The sequence below is a fragment of the Pempheris klunzingeri genome, chromosome 23 (genome assembly GCF_042242105.1).
Source record: "Pempheris klunzingeri isolate RE-2024b chromosome 23, fPemKlu1.hap1, whole genome shotgun sequence".
Lineage (NCBI taxonomy): Eukaryota > Metazoa > Chordata > Actinopteri > Acropomatiformes > Pempheridae > Pempheris > Pempheris klunzingeri.
The window spans coordinates 5,288,615-5,308,600 of record NC_092034.1 but is presented as its reverse complement, the minus strand read 5'-3'; the positions used below and the strand labels follow the sequence as shown (position 1 = coordinate 5,308,600).

Genomic DNA, 19,986 nt, shown 5'->3' with positions numbered 1-19,986 from the left:
TTAAGAAATAGCATAAACAATAATTATTGTGCAGCCATGAAACATTAGATTACTGAATTTAATCATATCAGCCATGCATACCTTAGCATTTTATCAAGTGTTCATTTGTGTTATGCATGTATGTATTCAGCCACCACACCCACACTGATTTGAGGGGGAAGTGATTCTATATGTTGTGTGACTGGATCGGTTAGCTATTTGCCCCTGAGTGTAGATTTGTATTTGATAGTCCTGAAATACAAATGTGTTTGCCTTTTTATCAATCAAAAGAGCAATAACATCTGCAGTGACGATTTAGCACTTGTGGAAATTAAGAAAATCAACATAATGAGGCGAATGTTTCTCAGCAAGCAGGTGACGCAGGATTTCCATTGTATGCATGACACCATCATACTTCTGCCTTCTGAGGCAATTTACTGGACCAATTCCAAAACCTTTTTCTTCTAAACTAGTAGTCATTTTGACCCCGAAATATGTAAAATTAAGGCCCAGGTTTAAAAATACCAGTTATATTTTAACAGTGTCTCACAAACTTAATGCCTTGTGCTGAAGAGGAATACTTCACAATGTTCCCAGTTTAATTCTGACTGAGGACCTTTGTTGCAAGTCAAACTCCATTCTCCCATTTCCTGTTTATATATTCACCTTCACTGTAAATTAATAATAAAGGGAACATTAAAAACTCTTGGTTAATATGACAAGGTGCCTCCAATATAGACAGAATACATACAGAATAAGACCATGTTTCATCCCTTCAGAAGAACTAACTGAAGAAACACTCTGCAGGAAAATCCATATAGGAGCTGTACACTATTTTTGAAAAAGAATTATTGTCAAAATTAGATTTCATACATAGACCAAAAACAAAAGAACCAAAACCCGCTTAAAAACATGCTTAAGATTTAAATCAAATCTTTTAACTAAAAAAACACACTGGTAAAACAAGTAATTTCACAGGGGTGACTCCAAACAAAATGAAAGTCACTTGCCAGATGTCATTGTTGTAATTACATGGTTTGGCCACCATGTAAAATTGGCTTCAAAGCCTGGCACATTTCATGCAGGCTTGTATTAATCCTGTATTCACTGAACTGTGTTTGAGTTGATTTACTTCATTCAGACTCCCACTCGTTGTCTCCATCTCCAAAGATCTCAGATATAACAGTGACTGTCTCATCACTGAATATCAGAGGCCAGTTGGGTTGCAGGGACACAACAACCTGGTTGGTAGCTGTTCATACATAGTAATGGAAAATAAACTGAAGAAACTAGGTCTGAGCACTAATCCTGCATATTACACCAAACCAAATCACTAACACATACCTCTTTTCCAATTTCTGTTTGCACTTACACATGTATTTTCCGCCGTTGGACACAATAGCAGCTGTGGGGCTGTTGGGCTACTGTGGCTAAGAGGTAGAGCAGGTTGTCCAAAAACCAAACGCCAGTTCGATCTCCGGGTCCTTCAGTCCACGTGTTAGTGTGTCCTTGGGCAAGAAACTGAACTGCAAATTGCTCCTGAAGCACAGCTTCGTGAATCATCAATGAATGAGTGGACGTATTGTGCAATCATCATAATATGTAGTTCTAGTTCTTTGCATCGATGATAATGCAACTGAAAGAGAGAAGAAATAAGTTCATATAAATATGACAGCAGAATTTTTCTCTGTTTCTCCGTCTGTGAATAACTTGTCTGTCCTTCCTTCCCTTTTACACAAAGCTCAGACCACAACAGTGGCTTTGACCACTACAATCACTTTTTTATTTACACTTCCTGCCCACTGCAAAGATATATTGGTTCAGGTTTGTTCCTAAATAATAAAATAGCATGAACAATCAGAAATTTCATTGAACATCCATGAAACAAGACATGATGGAAATGAATCATCACATCATATATCATGTGTTCATTTGTGTATGCAGTCTGTAGGGAGAAATATTCTAATATAAAGTTAAACAAAAAACAAGTACAAAAGGCATTCCTGTCACGTCCCACTGTGTTTCCCAGTCCATGTTGTCTTTTTCATGAATTCATTTCCTGTTTTATTTTCTTAACTCACCATGCCTCTCATTTCAGTCCTCACTTCCTCCTGCCTGCCCATGTGTATCTTCCCTTCCTTCTGTGCCAGTTTGGTTTCGTTCCTTTGTGACGAGCCTTCCAGCGTTCTCTCCTTGTGTATGGTGTCCCAGGTTTGTGTGATCACTGCTCATGTCCTGACTTTGTCTCTGCCTAAACCTCACTGGATTGTTTGGCTGCCTACGTGTGTACTGACCTGTGCAAGTAAAGACTTTTTCCCTTTACTGCCTGCTGTCTTTGAGTTCTCCACTCATAACAAGTCCTGGTAGTTTTGGACACTTTTACACACACATAATCATGGAGTGTATTAGGAATTAGTATTTATGGAAAAGGGATAAAAAAAAATTTAAAACCAAAATGATCAAAGTATTAAATGCATTTTTAGCAAATACACCATTAAGCATTAAAAATGTCCACATTTTGATTCAAACTTGCTATATGAAAGGGGAAGGAAGCCTGAGCCGAAACTGGCACGAAATCCAACTTATCCTTTTTGTCTGCTGTCTTGGTGAAGTCTCGCATTCAGGCTTAACTGAAAAGGTTTCTCAGAGGCAGAGTGACCAAGTGGCGATGCTGGATGTGAAGATGGGACACACTTTGCTCTGTGCGCTGGGGTTATTCTGTGAGTACCCCAGAGATGGTCTTTGTTTAATTGGTATAGATTAAGGAAAACGTTTTAGCGAGGAGAAATCATCAGCAGGTTGTCAAGCTTTTTTGGTTTAGTTGTTAGTTGACATTTAGCCTGTGTTTGTTGGATTGGTGTTACCTGCATTGCAAATGTCTTTGCTTGTATCTTATTTGACATTACATTTTTAAACAAAAGTTGTACAATACAGTACAATACCCAAACACATTCGTTATAGTTAAACAGTTAAAGTACCACATGTTGAATTGAAATTGTATTATTTATATTGACGTGTTTAGAAACTATGTGCCTGATGAAATATAAATCTTGTTTTTAGTGGTGAATCCACTCATGAAGTATGGACAAGTTGAAGGTGATTACACAATCTCTATTTCTCTTTTTTTACTTATTCACTAAAGATCTCTCCAACTACTGTCACTCTTTATCATTTCCTTCTGTCTGCAAACTTATGATTTAAAAGAGAACTGGATGTGTTTGATCCTATCCTGTTCCATGGGAGCTGTTTTAGACACCTCAAATTTGAGGTGCAACAGATCTGAAACTTTACTTGGGCCGTAAAACACAACTTTAAAGTTTAATATTGCAGACACGCAAACATGTAGATGAAACAGCTAGATTGGCTTAAATAGCTGTTTTAAAACGAGATGTACATTTGTGAAAAACATATTTCACTTTAAAATTCAGCAGCACAAAAAGTTAATGCCACCCTGAGAGCTGATAAAAAGGCCGCACCAGAAGGAAGCAATGTGACGCTGACCTGTTCTGTGGATGCTGATGACACCTCTGGCTGGAAATACCGGTGGTTCATACAAACTACAGATTCTTCTGAAGAAATATTCATGAGAAATGGCACAGGTGACCTGAATGGTACTACCAGTGTTATGAAAGGTGGCGTCTATTGGTGCAGAGGAGAGAGAAAAGACTCAATGTTTTTCTCAGAGGACAGCAATAGCGTCACCATTTATAAAATTGGTGAGTATAGTCATTTGTCTCCGAATAAAGTGAAGTGCATTTATGATTGCCCTTATGATCAAGCACTACTTGTGCCCAAACAGAAAATTATGTTCGATCTATATTTCTCTCCTAACTGGGTATTTTTCGTTGTGACCAGTTTCCAACAGGGCTGTTGCGACTCTGCAGCCCAACTGGACTCAGATATTCAGTGGTGAAACTATCACTCTCAGATGTGAAATCCATGGAGGTGGAGGCACTGAGTGGGTGTATGAATGGATAACACCCACCTCAAACATACCATTGAGCCGCAATGACTACAAGATCGGAAATGCTCTGGTTTCCAATAATGGAAAGTACTGGTGCAAAGGTAGTCACAGGGAAGACTTGCATTCTTCGACTGAGTGGAGCGAGCCCATCACGTTGACAGTATTTCGTAAGTTTACCCATCTTTCATTTATGGTGAAAATGTCATCTTGTCATTCATCTGTGCATCCATCAGTGCAGCAGAGGACACATTTACATCCAACTGTAACACAGCCAGGGTCACTATTAAGACAACAGCTATTTAATCACATCTCCAGGTTCCAGCAGAAAAACCTCTGTGTCCCCCCTTTGATTTTCCCATTGTTCCTTTTCAACCTCAACCTCTACTGTGACAATAATTCCCCAAAACAATGCTAAGATGTACGAGCATGTTATAGTGTAAAAAGTAAGATGAGATCAAAATGTTACTTGGTTTTGCCGACACTTTATTAGCGAGCAGTACACAAGCTACTGTTGGCCATTGGACATTGCAAAGCCTGTGAACTAGACGACAATAACTCCCACTTTCCAACCTCCAAAGAGTAATTGATGTTTCCGTTATGCACATTACAAAGTGTAGTCATTCATAAGAATAAATGCATTCCGATATAAAGCACTGGACATAAGATGGTTATGTTAGCAGCAGTAGCGGCTAAAGTGTAGGACTAAGCCACAACATCCAGGAATACACTCGAGTTACAGAAGCACATCCAGACGTGCCGTCCTGACTCCAGCTCTCTATAATGTTCCTCCTGCAGCTTCAGCACCTTCGCCTCTTTTACTGGTTTTTATCGGGCTCCTTGGTGGAATTGTAGTGATTACTATTCTCCTGCTCCTGCTGCGTCACTACAAAAAAGCAAAGGGTAAGACAATGTCAATTCAATGCTTACTCGTCTATTAGAATTACAGAAGGTGACATGACTGAAGAACAATTTTCTTTACAACACCATCTTATGATAGCTGTCTTTTTTACAGATCCATGCTTTGACGGGTTGGTGCGACTCTCTTTTCTCTTATCTTGAATAAAACAGCAGCACATTCCCAGTTTCTTTTTACATTTACTATATTCACTGTGTATTTAAGGCCAACCCCGTCTCCGAGCACCAATCAGAGCTCTCCTGCAGACCAACAACCAACTGCTCAACACCACATATATTGTTCTCTTATCCGAGGTCAGACTTGCATATAATTTGTTCACGACCATTTCAACCACTGCTGGTTTATAACAGAGAATTCAACAGTGCTACAAACTGTAAGACTTGCTCTTGTTGATTCTTTAGTTTGCTGTATGAGCACTTCTTCAGATCAGAGGCGAGCATGGACTTTCATGCTTTTAACATCCAGTTCTCCAAGACTTATAGAACTTTAAGCATCCCCTCTGCTGTGGGTTAAACACTGTTGAATTAAATCATCTTAAAATGATGCATGAAGACTTTCAAAGTTTAAATTGATATCATGTGACAAACTTGACTTTGGCTTGATTTTTCACCGGCCTGTAGGTGATGTTTCCATGTATGATTCAATCGGAGGCTCTGAAAACACTGGAGACGGTACAGTATAAGCTCTTCGTAACATACAGCCATCCAAAATGATAGAATCACCAAAGTTTATGTGATTGTAATTGTCAAAATTAAGCTAGTAAAAATACTTATTTCAGGTGGGACAGCAAACGTCTACAGTGATGTTACATTTCCCTCGATTCAGCTTAAAGGTCTTGACAAAAATTGTAACATGACATAAAAACAAAATACTTTTCTGATATGAAACTCTTGTTTTATATATATATATATTGATCATTTAAACAGGTGAACATGATGATCCAGTCGAGAGCTCTGACCACGACTACGTGAACCTATCATCGGCCACAGGTACAAAAACATGAATTTATAACCCTACATATTAAACTGATTCAAATATTTTCATACTATTCATTTAAATATAAAAAAGAGCATGTTTTTTGCATATGCATCTAGTTATAGAGATTGTGAAACTGAGATATACAGTATGTTGTAAACTTCTTGAAAAGGATGTGGAAAGAGGAACTCAGAAGTGGAGTTGTGCTCACTCATGCTGACTAGCAATGTGTTGGCTCATTGCTTCTGTAGCTCTAGTTGGCAATAAATAGAATAACCAGTGGTGTAATGTAGATACGATGGACCGTAGTGCATGCAAGCTACTAGTTATGAAGCACACCCACATTCCATTAGCTGTTATGGGGAAGGTATGTAGGTTTAAAAACAAACAAACACAGTAGCTAGGCGAGTTGCTAGATAACTAGCCTACATGCTACTATAAGTAGTATAAGTAGTAGTATGTATAAGTGACTAGAGCTAATGTTAATTTTTTATTTTTTTTACATCCATAAACAGTTTCTGCAGTCAGTGTGACAAATTGCATGTTGTTGTCAGATTCATAGAATGGACATGTGTTCGTGTTTCGAGGACATGTATAACAAATGGCACATTAATAACTTTGACATGAACACTTCTTCAAACATAAGTCCATAAATAAGTCCAAGGTCGCACTCTGAAGATCTTACAGAAACCTATAATTTACCCAGTACATCACTGGAGGGCCCATTTTCTCCATGCTCCCCCATCACATGGGCCTTACTAAACTGCCTGCATTGTCTATATTTGTGCTGCCAAATACCCACGATAGCTTGTTTCAGGAATTTTTATGATCAGACAGCATCCGATCTTGCCTTTTTGTGTTCTGTTGTAACTATAAAACATAGGTGTGTAGTACATTATATGAAATACTGATGTATGATAAAGCCTACTCATCTTCATGCTGTGATTTTGTTCAAGGTCCATAAAGAGAAGTGCATCATCAACAAAACAAGAGAGGCACAGATGACAACATTAAAACATGTCATGTTTAAGCAGTCTTGGCAGCAACAACACAACTGGATTGCATGGCTTTGCTGTCAGACTCGTACTTTTTGGCTCAGTGTCATCGTAAATCAAAGCAGATAATACAACGTGGATATAATTCTGTCTTGGTCTCAAACTGCTTAGGTGTTTTGCTTTTTTTCATTTATGGATGTATATGTTTTGCCATTATGTTAGTATTCCTGTGAGAGAAAGCAGGTTAGCTAGGGTGAGCCTGTATGTGAAAATAAGAGCTAGCTTATTTATATCTTTACTGAAAATAAGTGACCTCATTATTGCTCATTGCTCCTCATTTTGGGCCTGTTGCCACGCACTTCCTAAATTACAATCACGGGATTCAGTATAGTGATAATGAAATGTAACAATGTCGTATATTTTGTTGTGACTGAATTAAACTGAAGTGAAAAACAAAATCATTTCTTAGAGTATATTGTATCTTTTTTTTTTTTATTGCATCTCTATTTTTCCTATTACTGGTTATTAATCTGCAATAAGTGAATTGACACAAGTATGTTCTCTGTTGTTGTTGACTAGTTCACCCTTTTTAGTGAGCTTCTCAATTTCAGAGACAAAAAATCCAGAGGTGATCTTTGCATTTTCATAAGTAATGAATTAATGGAGCAGATCATGACCCCTGCTAACAAGCTACTGATAGCATGTTTGCTCAGCCTCTTTACTCAGATGAAGATGAATTCTTTGACGGTTGAACAGATTTGGAACAGCAGCAACGGTTTGACTCGAGAACAGCGGATTTTATTACACGTGCAGCATATTTTCACTATGTGTAGTTGGTAGTGATTGCTCTGCTATCCATTAATCTGTGCCTCTTATGTGTTTGCCGCCTCCTTAGTGCTCTTTCTACTTTCAGTATATGCTTTTGTCCAAGGCTGCACTGCCGCCATGTGTCACAATCTACTTTCACAATGAACAACAATAACCTCAGTTCCTTCATGAGTGCTGCAGCTGGTCTCTGTGCAAATAGAACATACTGTATCCTTTCAATGCTTTTAATTACGTCTTGGTCAGAGAAATTCTTTGTGAAGAACGAGTACTGATAAAAGGAAACATGACATTTGAAAAAAAAAAAGATTTAGGGGAAGGATTTAGCTTGAAAGTCAAAGAAGTGACCCTATAAAACAATGCAATTATTAAACAAATAACATGTCAGCACGCAAAGGAATTCATTCTCACTTCAAACAACAGCTACGATCTGTATATTGTATCTAATGTTGTGCTTGTTTTGTATCTGCATTGACTACATAATATTTAGTTAAAGTGACAAATGCAGCCTGATACTGACCCTGACCCACTCAGTATTTGGTACAGGGAGTGTGTCCAAGTTCCAAACAAGCAAAACGACCAATTTTGATATTTCAGCAACTGTTTTATTCATTGAGAAACTTCCTATAGTATATTTCAGTTAAAAAGACATTTTCATACCATTCTGCATATTATGATGTCTCTCACAGTGCCTCATGATGTTTCAGATTGTGTTATGTCTCAGCCATGTCTGGGTGAGTTTATCACTTTTTAGTGTCCCCTGTTTGTTTCTGTGTTATTTGCAACTATGTGGTTGTGTTTCCTGTACTTAGAGAGTATTTCTGTATTTGGAGAGTGTTCCTTTATTGGCTATATTTTCTCACTTTTTACTTCGCCCTGAAAAAATTTCAGGCAGCAAAGCAACCTTGCGGCATTCAGAATCGCTGTAGCCAACGGAGGCCCACAGGATGAAGTGCATAATGTTTTGTTATGTTACATGCACATGCTACATTTTTCTCATTCTGTTGCTCTTTTCCGCCTTCTTTGAATACTCCATTTTAGCCCCTGTCTCTTTAAGTCCCCCCTTTCCGCTATCGGCTGCATAAAACAACAAAACAACATAAAACATGGACATTAATATATGCATTCAGCATAATATGTTCCTTTGAACATGGAAAGGAAATTAACTTTTCTTTTGTTCATTTTAGCAAATAACCAGTGGGATTTCAGTATTACTAATAGCTCTCACTTTATAGACACTGTCAAAAAATACACACTTTTGAGTTCATCTGGTTTGGTATTTGTGACTATTTGTGGTATTTTGTCTAAAACAGCTGGCTGTAATTCTCCAAAAGATCTATATAATGATCTCTTCCTCAGCTCTAATTTCTACTTTTTTACCAGGCGTGGCCAGACACCATGTTCTGCTTACATTTCTCTCAGTTAGATGCTAGACCAGAAGAGGAAACTAACATTGTTTCTCTCAGCGATGGTTGCCGGACGCTTCCGCTACTTGATCTGCTTGCTTACATGCATTACTGTTCTGATGCTTTGGGCTTTCCCCCATGGTATGTATATGTCTGATCACTGAGGCTGTACAGTTTTACTGGTGTGCGAGGCATTTGTTTGCTAAGATGAGCTTAAAATTGCACAGTTGTAGTATGCAGGTCAAGCTCACATTGTTTCCTGGATGCTTGCATATTATCTGGAGCTGTTAAGCTAAATGAAATCAAAATGTCCTTTTTACTGTATTTTCATCAATACAAATATAATTTTGATTAATAACTGTAATAATTCAACTGTTGTTCTATTTGAATTTCTTTGCCATAAGCAAAGCACTGCCTCTGTGTTTAATTTGTCTTACTTTGTCTAATTGCATACATGTTATTAACAGCACAGCTGAAAAATGCAGCTTTTTCTCAACAAACCTTAATGTTAAAATCACAAACTGAGTTGTTTCTCAATACATTTCCCAATTTCAGGGTTCCAAAATGATTAACAGGAACATAATCTTATCAGTCACCCTACGTTTAAGAGACGATTAACAAGTGACGGAGGAGTGTTATTTCATTCCCCAGTTGAAAGTTTCAGTTTCTCTTCAATCTTCAAACCAGCAGCCATGATATCATGATCAGTCTAACAATGACGAAAAGATTATACTCACTCTGTTGTTTGCTTTCTTGTTTCAGATGTGGAGGCTTCCAGTTGTCAACGTGTCATTCATAAAAAAGTTGGAGACACCGTTGAGCTTTCATCATGTTTACCAACTGAGTGGATCACAGTGGCCAAATGGAGATATAGAGAGTTAATAATCACAAAAGATTCAGTTGTTTTAGAAAAAAATCAGTTCAAGGACAGATTATTCCTAAACCCCACAAACTTCAGTTTAACAGTGAGAAGACTGACTCTCCAAGATTCTGGTGATTTCAGGTTTGTCTCAGAGGTGAATGACACACAGAGGGAAACAGTCACCATCACTCTGCACGTTCATGGTAAGATTCCTCTGTTTCTGTCGAGTAAATGTTGAAAAGTCCCCTTTGCTTATTTAATGGAATAGAAATTCTATGATTTATTCCCAAATCAATCATGTGTCCACTGTCTGTCTTTGCTCTCTGTGCCCACTGCCTCATTAGAGCCCATAACCAAACAGCCTGTCCTGACTTCCAATTCCACCTGGAACGCCTCGACTAAGTCCTGTATGGTTTTCCTGGATTGCAGTGCAACCTCTGACAGCAGCGTCACCTACAGCTGGACTGTGGGGAACCAAACCATAAGTGGCTCCAGGCTGCAATACATCATCGGGGGACAGGACGAAGAGACCAGATTCACCTGCACAATTCACAATTTTGTCAGCAAGCAGTCGGCCTCTGAAACAGTGAAGTGCAGCAACACTACACATGAAAGTGTGTGCAGAGAAGTGATTATAGTTTAAGATCAGGTTTAGCACTTTAAATGTTTTGCATGTGCTTGGTTGGTAGTGCATTATAACACAAGTACCTATTTAAGTATTTTATACATTCCCTTTACGGAAAGTAGTACTGAATGTTATTGATTTACTTGTTTATTATTCCAGGGTTCAGCTTCTCATCTATTGCACCACTGACTATATGGCTGGTCACTGGAATTTTATTCATATTCCTACTGCTCTTCTTGGTGATTTTCTACACAAAGTCAAAGGGTGAGACCTCCTCTTGCTGATATTGGATAAGCAAGATCACTGAAAAGTCACAAAATGGTTTACTCACTGGTTTAAGAAAACAAAAAGATTTTAAAAAAGTAAACATTTATTTTTCTTTTTTTTTGCAGATTTATGTCATAACAGGTTTGCACATTCTTCCCTCATCTATAATTAACAGCAGCAATTTACTGTTAATGTCCTTGTTTTTTTTAACTTTTCCTAGTTATTAGAAATCCCTGATAATATACATCTCAACTACATGTTTCAGGCTCACTCAGTCTCAAACAGTCAACCACTACAACACTCAAGAGCAAGTGTACTCCTCTCTTCTCCACGGTCAGTTCTTCAATCCGTCTTTAACTATTTAAGATTAATTCTTGACATCTGTTTTTTTTTTTTTTTTTAAATTGGCAAGACAGGTAATAGTGAACTGTATCATCTCTGACCTGTAGGTGATGGTTGTGTCTATGAAACAGTTAGAGGCTCTGAAGATGTCGGAACAGGTGCAGTATAAGCTAATGTGTTCCCATATTTACATAGAACCTAAAAGAAAGTTGAAAATGGGGTATAATGAGGGAGTGCACAGCCTTTTAAAACATCATCATAACAACACATCTATGTAACGGGAAGATAAACCCAATATTTGTTCATTTGAAGTGAAATCATGAACGAGCCTTGATAACCTTTTAGGGTTAATGTTGCTGTTGTTGTTTTGATGGTATCACAGACATGTGATAAGTGTTTAATGTGACTTTGCCTTTGATTATCACTATCCTGTAGGTGATGTCTATGAATCAATGAGAGGCTGTGAAGAAGCTACAATTGGTACAGTGTACTTTCTCTCTACCCCTCAATAATATCTCTATTTTTAATACATCTACCTCAGTCTATACATCTTAGTCTGTTTTTTTTCCTGTTGTTTTTGGTTTTTGGTTCCAGGTCCATAAAGAGAAATTCAAAACAAAAGATGACAACATGAAACTTGATATTCATGCTGAGACACCGTTTATTTCAGCACCCAGGTTAATGTTTTAAGATTTTTTATGCTACATGCCAAAAGCACGTATGAGCACAAAGTCAGCGTCTTATTCAGAGTTTAGTTACAAAGCCAATTAAAGGACAGCAACTATTTTTTCAGCTGTGATGAGCTGCTGTTGAAGAACGCACATGTGTGCGTATTCATCTGTCCTTTCAACTCAGCAGCATCAACAGTTGGCTCCATATCGTGGAGGAAGAAGTGGACTTTTTTAATCTTTTAATTAGAAAGTTTGATTTTCATAGTGTTAAGAAGTACTTTGTAAATAAGAAATACCAAAAACAATACTCATGCATGCAGGTTGATATTTTTAGCCCCTTGGTGCTGCCATGTGGCTTCCCTCTCAGCATGTGGGCGGATATCATTGCAGATGCATCGGTGAGTGCACGAATGTATTTCATGTGTCTGTGTCACATCATCAGATAAAAGTGCTTTGTAGGTTATTTTCATCAATTTAAGATGTTTAATTCAAAATTGTTTTTCCTCCATTCGAGCAAAGTACTTTACTGTTGAATTCATAAATACTATAAATGTATGCTGTATATGACTGTACTTAAGTTATCTTTTATGTAATTCTCAATATTCATGACAATTGTCAGATTCATTTTTAAGTCAATAACCTTGTTTTATATAAAAAATGAAAGAACAGCCCTGACTTGGTAGAAATATTATTGTGAAATAAATTAATATACACTTTTGAATTCATCTGGTGTGAGTTGCAGAGTTTTTCTTTTAAAGGAAGTGAACGGTCAGGGTGTGTTGCTGTATCTTGGTTGTGTTTCCTTAACAACTCACTGACCAGCGACACTTTACTGTCATGGTTTCACTTCTCCCTTCAAAAGAAAGCTAACATGTTCAGCATGCACTGCAGCGGCTGGTCAGCTGATCAGGTGATGCTCCTGTACGTCTACGGGGACAGGTTGGAAATGAATGGAAGTTAAATGGGATAAAAGGATGTTTGAATTTGAGAATATTGTGACGAAGTAGAAGAATGGGAGTTACTTACTTAATATTTCCCACCTGCAAACAAGGAGACCTCCCTCTATGTATAATGCTCTGCTCTGTTCATGTCATATATTTCTGCCCTAGAACTGCTGAGGGGATAAAAGTTTAGCATGAATCATTTAAAACCTGTCAAAGAGTTTGAACAGACACAAGGTGTGGATTAATAGAGAAGTGATTTAAGCGTAGTGGAAAGCATGAAACGCACTTTATTTGGCCACTGCTATAGGAGGGCAGCATCATTTCTGCTTGTGTTAAGCATTGTGGGTTTCACAGCGAGGTTCAACTGTGAAAAGGCCATCGCTTTAAAGTGCAAAGGAAGTCAACTTAGATTGCAGCCAGTGCGCAGACCACCTCTGCAGAAACACCACTCAGCGAGGTGCAGTTTGCTGCTGGCTTTGTATAGACGGTGGCTACAAGTAATATCTCTCCCCTTTCAGTTTAGTGAAACCACAATCTTCTACTGCCTGCTGCTGAGACACTATACCACCGACCCTCAACTGTGAGAACTGTCACGTAAGCTGTATAAGCTGAGTTGAAAGTTTTAAACTATGCATAACCATCTTTGTTATAATTTGGTATAATGTGGTTCCTCAGGGGTAATGGGGTGGGGAGTTGTTGCTCTGCGACATCTTATCGGTTAGAGGGCGCTAACGTTCCTTCTTTACGTAAACTTCATGACAAAGATACGTCCTCTATGTCAACATTAGCCTTGGACGTTTCTGGGCTATTTCAAAAGAGTAGATGGCGCGATGAGCCATTTTTATGCCACGAAATGCAAATTTTTTATAGAGTAAGACATTTTAATAACAACATCGCAGAGCATTTCGTTATCAGCTCAAAAAATGCATACCACCATTTAGCGGTAATGAGCCACAGACAGGGCCGTAATCTTGATGCTCAGTACTTTACTTCCTTTTATGTTCACATGTTCTCAAGGCTGCACACAAACCATAAGTCATAAATAGGATGTATGCAGTTTTGGATGCTATCAAGCGCAAAGACGCAGCCGAATAAACAGCAGACAACAATTAAGATTTTTATTTTCAGGAAATATTATGCAGGTACGGCAAAAACGGTAATCCAGGATGCTCAAGCCCAGTTGGTGCTGAACCTCCCCGGGTTTTCTTTTCACTACTCCAGTTCTCTGTCCACTACACTTGCTCCAAAAAACACATCTTTTTTAACTGTACCACTGAGCATGTTCTACGTTCTCTGTTAGTTGTGTGGGTGAGATTAACCTTTAATGATATTTACTCTTGGCCAGTGTGAAATAATAATCACTACGCATCTCCTCACCTAAGAATATCTGATGACAGGATGTCGCTTATTTCCTCATGCTCAAAGGTTTTAAAGATGTGGACTCACCCAGCGCAGATATGGCTGCTTGCAGTAGTCTGTAGATGCATATTTAGTTTGCAAGCCTCAGGTGATGTGATGTCGGGATCAGTGATACCCAAGTTTACAACAAATAGTCAAGTGAGACAATACTGAGCATTCAGTTTTTGTCCCCTCATAGTATTGTCACCTAATAGAAACACATAGTGTGATGATAAAATGGTGAAGTCTAATGCACAACAGCTGGCTGTGACAGCTAAAGATCTGACTAATCATATTTATGAAACTGTCAACTTTAATATTTTCTTTCTGTTGTGCTACTTTTTTATCTCTCATGTTCGAACTGGCTCATGGCCTCTTCCTCTACTTCTTTCTCAAAAGGAACCTCCCCCACTATCTGCCATCCAACCTCTTTTTTTATTCGTGCTAACTTGTCACAGCACTGTGTCATAGACAAGAAGAGGAAACAGACGCTGTTCCTTTACCCGCAATGATGGGTGGTGGTCGCCTTCGTTGCTTGAGCTGCTTCTTTACATGCAGTGCTGTGCTGCTTCTTGGGGTCTGCCCCCATGGTAGGTACAACTCTGATCATAACTTTATGGGTTTATTTTTTTACTGTTGTGAGCACTATTTTTTTACCTGATGCACTCCGTGCTCAGAAGAGAGCATGTCGGTCAAAATAGCTGAATTTACTGGATGTGCGCATGTCATTTCTGGAAATGACGTGTATTCCAGGGAAAATGTCTGCAGCCTTTGTGTAATGGGTTTGTGCAAATGCACGGCGATGTTGTAATTACTGGTACATGCAACTTGAAGAAATAAATTCAAGGCACCAACTCTTCAATGTTCTCCCTTTATAAAAGTCAGAATATGCACAATGTGTTCAATGTTTGTTCAAAATTTAAGCTCTGCACTTCTTTGAGTGTTCTTAGTTCTATAAATATGCAAAATATAATATCTTGTGGTCTATATTTGTGGATATATATCGCATATTTTTCGCACGCTGTCAGCAAATTTCCTGCTGCATCTGCTTGGACGCAAATTATAAAAACACAACTAAGGGATGGGTCAGCGTTTCTGTTTCTGTTCCCTCCTCTCAGTATTTTTTTGTCTAAGAGGATTATAGTTATAGTATAGTATAGTTATATTTGTACATGTTTATATTGTATATTCTGATAGATCGTAGTTGGTCAAACAGCATAAACGGTGACTGCAAAGACAGGGACAACAATTGAGAACCTTTTTTTATAACATTTGCAGAAGTAGAGGAGGGAGTGTAAGGATGTAAGGCTTTCTTTACAGATCACATGCAAACCGTCAAGGTTTTTGATGCTGTGTCAGCATTTAGTTAGTAGCAAACACCTAGTAATTGACTGTCTGCACCCTTTCATCTAAAGATTAGACTCTCACGAAACATACCAGCAGAAACAGGTGACTTTCAGCGCAGACTGAAAGTGATGAACAGCACGGAATAATGACAGCTTCAGTATTTGTCACTGAGGTCAGAGTCTGTGGTTATTCTGAACTCTTTGTCTTTTGAAATGAGGCTGTGGCAACCTGGCCAGTTTTAAAGACTATTGTTTCAATAGTTTCAGCTGCTAATGAGCAATTGCTATTCACAGCCACAACACTGGCCTTTGTCTTATTCTGCAGGTCCAATCGGCCTACCTGACACCACATAACTAGCACTAATAGTTGATCTATCATTTAATTTTCTTTATTCTTGGTTAATACAGCCCCAACAGATTATATGATATAAAACACGACTCATATGAGCATCTTCTGATCCTAAAGTATGGTCATGTCAGGAAACTAGAATTAATTGTTGTGGTTATAGAAATGTCATAGTTAACGGAAACCAGTGGAGATTATTGGTAGAAAACAGGACGCCAAAAAAAAAAAGAAAAGCTAATGGAAAATATTTTGTTTTCTGATCATGTCCTGTTCTGTCCTGCTCATAAGTCATCTCATGCTATACCATGTTTTGTCATTCATGTAACGCTGTCATGCTTTAGTATCGAACATGTTATTTTTTGCTTCTGTGCTACTTTATGTTAGCTCGTACACTCTGTGTCTGAGACTGAGAGCCTGTGGTTACAGTTTTTTTGCTCTTATTCTATGAACATTGAAGACACTCTCCCCTGATGTTAAGACACAAATTTGACAGTGAAATTTCAAAACAATTATACTCACTCTGTTGTTTGCTTTCTTGTTTCAGATGTGGAGGCTTCCAGTTGTCAACGTGTCATTCATAAAAAAGTTGGAGACACCGTTGAGCTTTCATCATGTTTACCAACTGAGTGGGTCAGCTTGGCAAGATGGAAATATAGAGAGTTAATAATCACAAAAGATTCAGTTGTTTTAGAAAAAAATCAGTTCAAGGACAGATTATTCCTAAACACCACAAACTTCAGTTTAACAGTGAGAAGACTGACTCTCCAAGATTCTGGTGATTTCAGTTTTCTCTCAGAGGTGAATGAGACACAGAGGGGAACAGTCACCATCACTCTGCACGTTCATGGTAAGATTCCTCTGTTTCTGTCGAGTAAATGTTGAAAAGTCCCCTTTGCTTATTTAATGGAATAGAAATTCTATGATTTATTCCCAAATCAATCATGTGTCCGCCGTCTGTCTTTGCTCTCTGTGCCCACTGCCTCATTAGAGCCCATAACCAAACAGCCTGTCCTGACTTCCAATTCCACCTGGAACGCCTCGACTAAGTCCTGTATGGTTTTCCTGGATTGCAGTGCAACCTCTGACAGCAGCGTCACCTACAGCTGGACTGTGGGGAACCAAACCATAAGTGGCTCCAGGCTGCGACACATCATCGGGGGACAGGACGAAGAGACCAGATTCACCTGCACAATTCACAATTTTGTCAGCAATCAGTCGGCCTCTGAAACAGTGAAGTGCAGCAACACTACACATGAAAGTGTGTGCAGAGAAGTGATTATAGTTTATTTGTTTAGGATTTTTGTGGGTGTTTTAAAGAATGTTTTTATGAAATGTTGGAAACAGGAATGTTAAGAATGCATTAATTTGAAATATCTGATTATATTTTGTGTAGTACGGCTGATGTTAGTGCTAATTCCATATGCCTCCTTTCAAATTACATCATGAATCATATTTGATATATCTCCATTGTACAGTAGTTCTGACAAGTCATCATTTTAGATGATGATGCCTTTACTTTCCTACAACGACAGATATTTTAATTGTTCTTTATGGGTAAGATAATATTTGAAAGTAAATGCAGTTGTAGATTGTAGTAATTAGTGGCTCTTGTCAAGCTGGTAAATGAGATCACAGCTGGCCATGTTGGATGAGGAGAACATGGATCATAGTGATGATGATGATGATGATGATGATGACGATTAGTAGTTTGACTTGACGTTGCCGTTTTCTCATCAAATACTGCAAGTGAAAACTTTTTGTATTTCACCAATGATTTGTTTTTTCGCCATTACTCCTGCTTTATATGCTCTTAAGTATATGACCTTGCACAAATGTTATTCAGTCACAGTAATAACTGGGATAATACCATCATTTGCAGGCAGCGTAGACTTTATCTTCATCCTGAGTGTGGCGGGAGGAAGTTGCTTGATGATTGCCATTTTAGTTGGAATAGCTATAAGCGTTTGTCACCACAAACAAAATCAAGCGGGTAAGAAACTTTACATTACAGCGTGTCCCTTTTTACCTTTAGAATGTAAATAGTTTTTCATCATCTCTCAAGTTGTGTACAATGCAATGACTGATTTTTAAATTTACCTCCAGGCAGTGACTCAAATGACCTCACCGTGTACGCCGACATCTCTGAGGTTGCAACTGAAGCAGTAAGTGTGCCCACAAAAGTTACTTGTCAGTTTTAAGAGGAATTCAGTGCATTTTTTACCCATTTTGCCGTTTCTCATTTCGTCTCTGTGCGATAAATGCACATTTAAACCTCCAGGGGAATTCATTTTGCACGAGCCCACGCTCAGTGTATGAAACCGCTAACAGAGTCGGCCCAGTCATACCTGGGGTAAGTTTATGTAATTTCTACTTTCATTCAGTTCTATTTGTAAGAGAATTAATGTGTTATTTCTTCTGTAAAAAGTTAAACATTTTTATTTAAACCTATATTTTGCTTGGCGGGTAAGATTTGTTGGATAATCAGCCGTTGCTGCTTACAGACCAGATGCTCTAACAATGAGGGACAAAATTAGACTTCTGACGTTTCTTCCTCATATTGCATATTTTTTCCCCACCTCTTTCTGTCCCTCATCCAGCCCCAGACTGTGTACGACAAGATCCAGCTGAGTCGTGTGAGGAAGCCCTCGGTGTCGCCCTACCAAGAAGTCTCCTAGAGGCCAGAGGCTACACGATGTATAGCTCGAGTAAAAAATTTGGGAAATGGCACAGCCCAAAGAAATTTAAGGATAAATAATGAAGGGAAGGCTTCAGACAGCGTACAAGTCGATAACATCATGCCTCTGTATATTTTCTATTTTTGGTCATGGCAAGACTTTCACACCTCCTGATTATTATATTAAAAAACAAAAACTAACATTATATTTGGAGGGCCCAAGCTAAAGACTCCTTGTTAATGACGATGCTAAATTCTGTACATACAGAGACTATATTTATATGTTTTGTAATGCATGCACTGTACTCAAGATGGCATTCCTACAACCAGCTGAGATGTTTCATTCTGCAAAGGTGGTGATATTAAATTACATTTACTGTCATTACCGGAAATGTGTGATTTTGTAATCATTTTTTGCAAACATGTTTTATTTAAGTAACCGTGTGTTTTTCTACATTTAACTATTTATATTTTCGTTATTTAATTTTTTTGTGCTTTTACTGTATGTTAATGCAGTGATGAAATGCAACATTGGAAGCATTCAAATTTTTTGACAAGATTAGCGGCTCATCTTATATTTTACATTACATGATAAATTACGCCCAGGCCTAGTTTTAAACGGCAGCACGCATTACGAAGCTATGTGTTGATAGCATCTAATAATTTCCGACCTAAGCGGTGATCTGCAGGAAGGACAATGCTGTTGATAGAAGATTTTTTTTTATTTTTTTTATGGGGTGTTATAAAACCTCAGCTTCCTCCCCAATAGAAATAATACGTTTTAATTATGCCACTCAGACTTCCCTGATGCTCTACTGCTCAAGGCTGCACTCGCTTTCATTTACAAAACTGTTTTTAAAGGTATGTTTCTTAATATTTCTACCTTCCTCATACTTTGTATAGTGCTGTCTAAGGGCTTCTCTGGCTACATACGAATATAGTAAGTTTATACCAAAATTATAATTTAATATAATAGAATAATATAATATAATTGTAATAATTAATAATAGTTGTTGGCTGGATTTACAATCAAACAAAGCTCACAGAGTTGTAGGGCGCACTTAAAATCAACATCTATATAACAGTGAAAAGATATACGGACTACAGCACCTTCCAAATAAAAGTATTATACATAGTATAGTATATAGTATATGATGTTAGTATAGTATATTTATAGTATAGTATATATTGTGTATATACTAAGCACTTCACTTACGCCTGTACAATAAAATGACTATTGGGGGCTCTGAGTTGGTTGTATCAGTGGTTTGCGTTAGACTGTAAATCTACATTCGCATGTTCCTCCTTTCACTTTATAAATAAATATACAGTCTGAATATGGAATGAAAAAAATACTGAAGGCATCTTCATTGTTGATGTTTCTGTGGTGAAGAAGTTCTTCTGTCTTCTTGAAACTTGTCAAGTTGTCGAGCTAAATGTACGAAACAGAA

General features: G+C 38.0%; 1 protein-coding gene and 1 long non-coding RNA gene across 4 annotated transcripts; both read left to right on the top strand.

Annotated features, from left to right (window-relative positions):
* Window positions 1-5,653: 5,653 nt before the first annotated feature.
* Window positions 5,654-7,202, top strand: LOC139222492 (uncharacterized). The gene is made up of 3 exons (XR_011585920.1): window positions 5,654-5,691; window positions 5,786-5,848; window positions 6,791-7,202. It is a non-coding gene; the product is annotated as an uncharacterized lncRNA (long non-coding RNA).
* A 1,919-nt stretch (window positions 7,203-9,121) lies between these two features.
* On the top strand, window positions 9,122-18,920 carry LOC139222786 (SLAM family member 5). 3 transcript variants are annotated; one of them, XM_070854652.1, is made up of 9 exons: window positions 9,122-9,201; window positions 9,823-10,125; window positions 10,267-10,536; window positions 10,707-10,811; window positions 10,940-10,955; window positions 11,080-11,147; window positions 11,264-11,314; window positions 11,592-11,636; window positions 11,751-12,420. In XM_070854652.1, the coding sequence occupies exons 1-9, from the start codon at window positions 9,123-9,125 to the stop codon at window positions 11,756-11,758; spliced, it is 945 nt and encodes a 314-aa protein (XP_070710753.1). In that variant the 5' UTR covers window position 9,122; the 3' UTR covers window positions 11,759-12,420. The 3 variants fall into 3 exon arrangements, with proteins under 3 accessions (XP_070710753.1, XP_070710751.1, XP_070710752.1); XM_070854650.1 differs by lacking the exons at window positions 10,267-10,536; window positions 10,707-10,811; window positions 10,940-10,955; ... (2 more) ...; window positions 11,592-11,636; window positions 11,751-12,420 and adding exons at window positions 16,406-16,708; window positions 16,850-17,119; window positions 17,741-17,851; ... (1 more) ...; window positions 18,140-18,211; window positions 18,459-18,920; XM_070854651.1 differs by lacking the exons at window positions 9,122-9,201; window positions 9,823-10,125; window positions 10,267-10,536; ... (4 more) ...; window positions 11,592-11,636; window positions 11,751-12,420 and adding exons at window positions 14,648-14,759; window positions 16,406-16,708; window positions 16,850-17,119; ... (2 more) ...; window positions 18,140-18,211; window positions 18,459-18,920.
* Window positions 18,921-19,986: the final 1,066 nt, after the last annotated feature.

What these genes read in the sequence shown, in the direction of transcription:
- LOC139222786 (XM_070854650.1), top strand. Translation starts at nt 9,123, where the DNA reads ATGGTTGCCGGACGCTTCCGCTACTTGATCTGCTTGCTTACATGCATT. An exon ending in GCTTTGGGCTTTCCCCCATG is followed by an intron (nt 9,202 to 9,822) that starts GTATGTATATGT and finishes TTCTTGTTTCAG; the next exon opens with ATGTGGAGGCTTCCAGTTGT. An exon ending in CAGCAACACTACACATGAAA is followed by an intron (nt 17,120 to 17,740) that starts GTGTGTGCAGAG and finishes CATCATTTGCAG; the next exon opens with GCAGCGTAGACTTTATCTTC.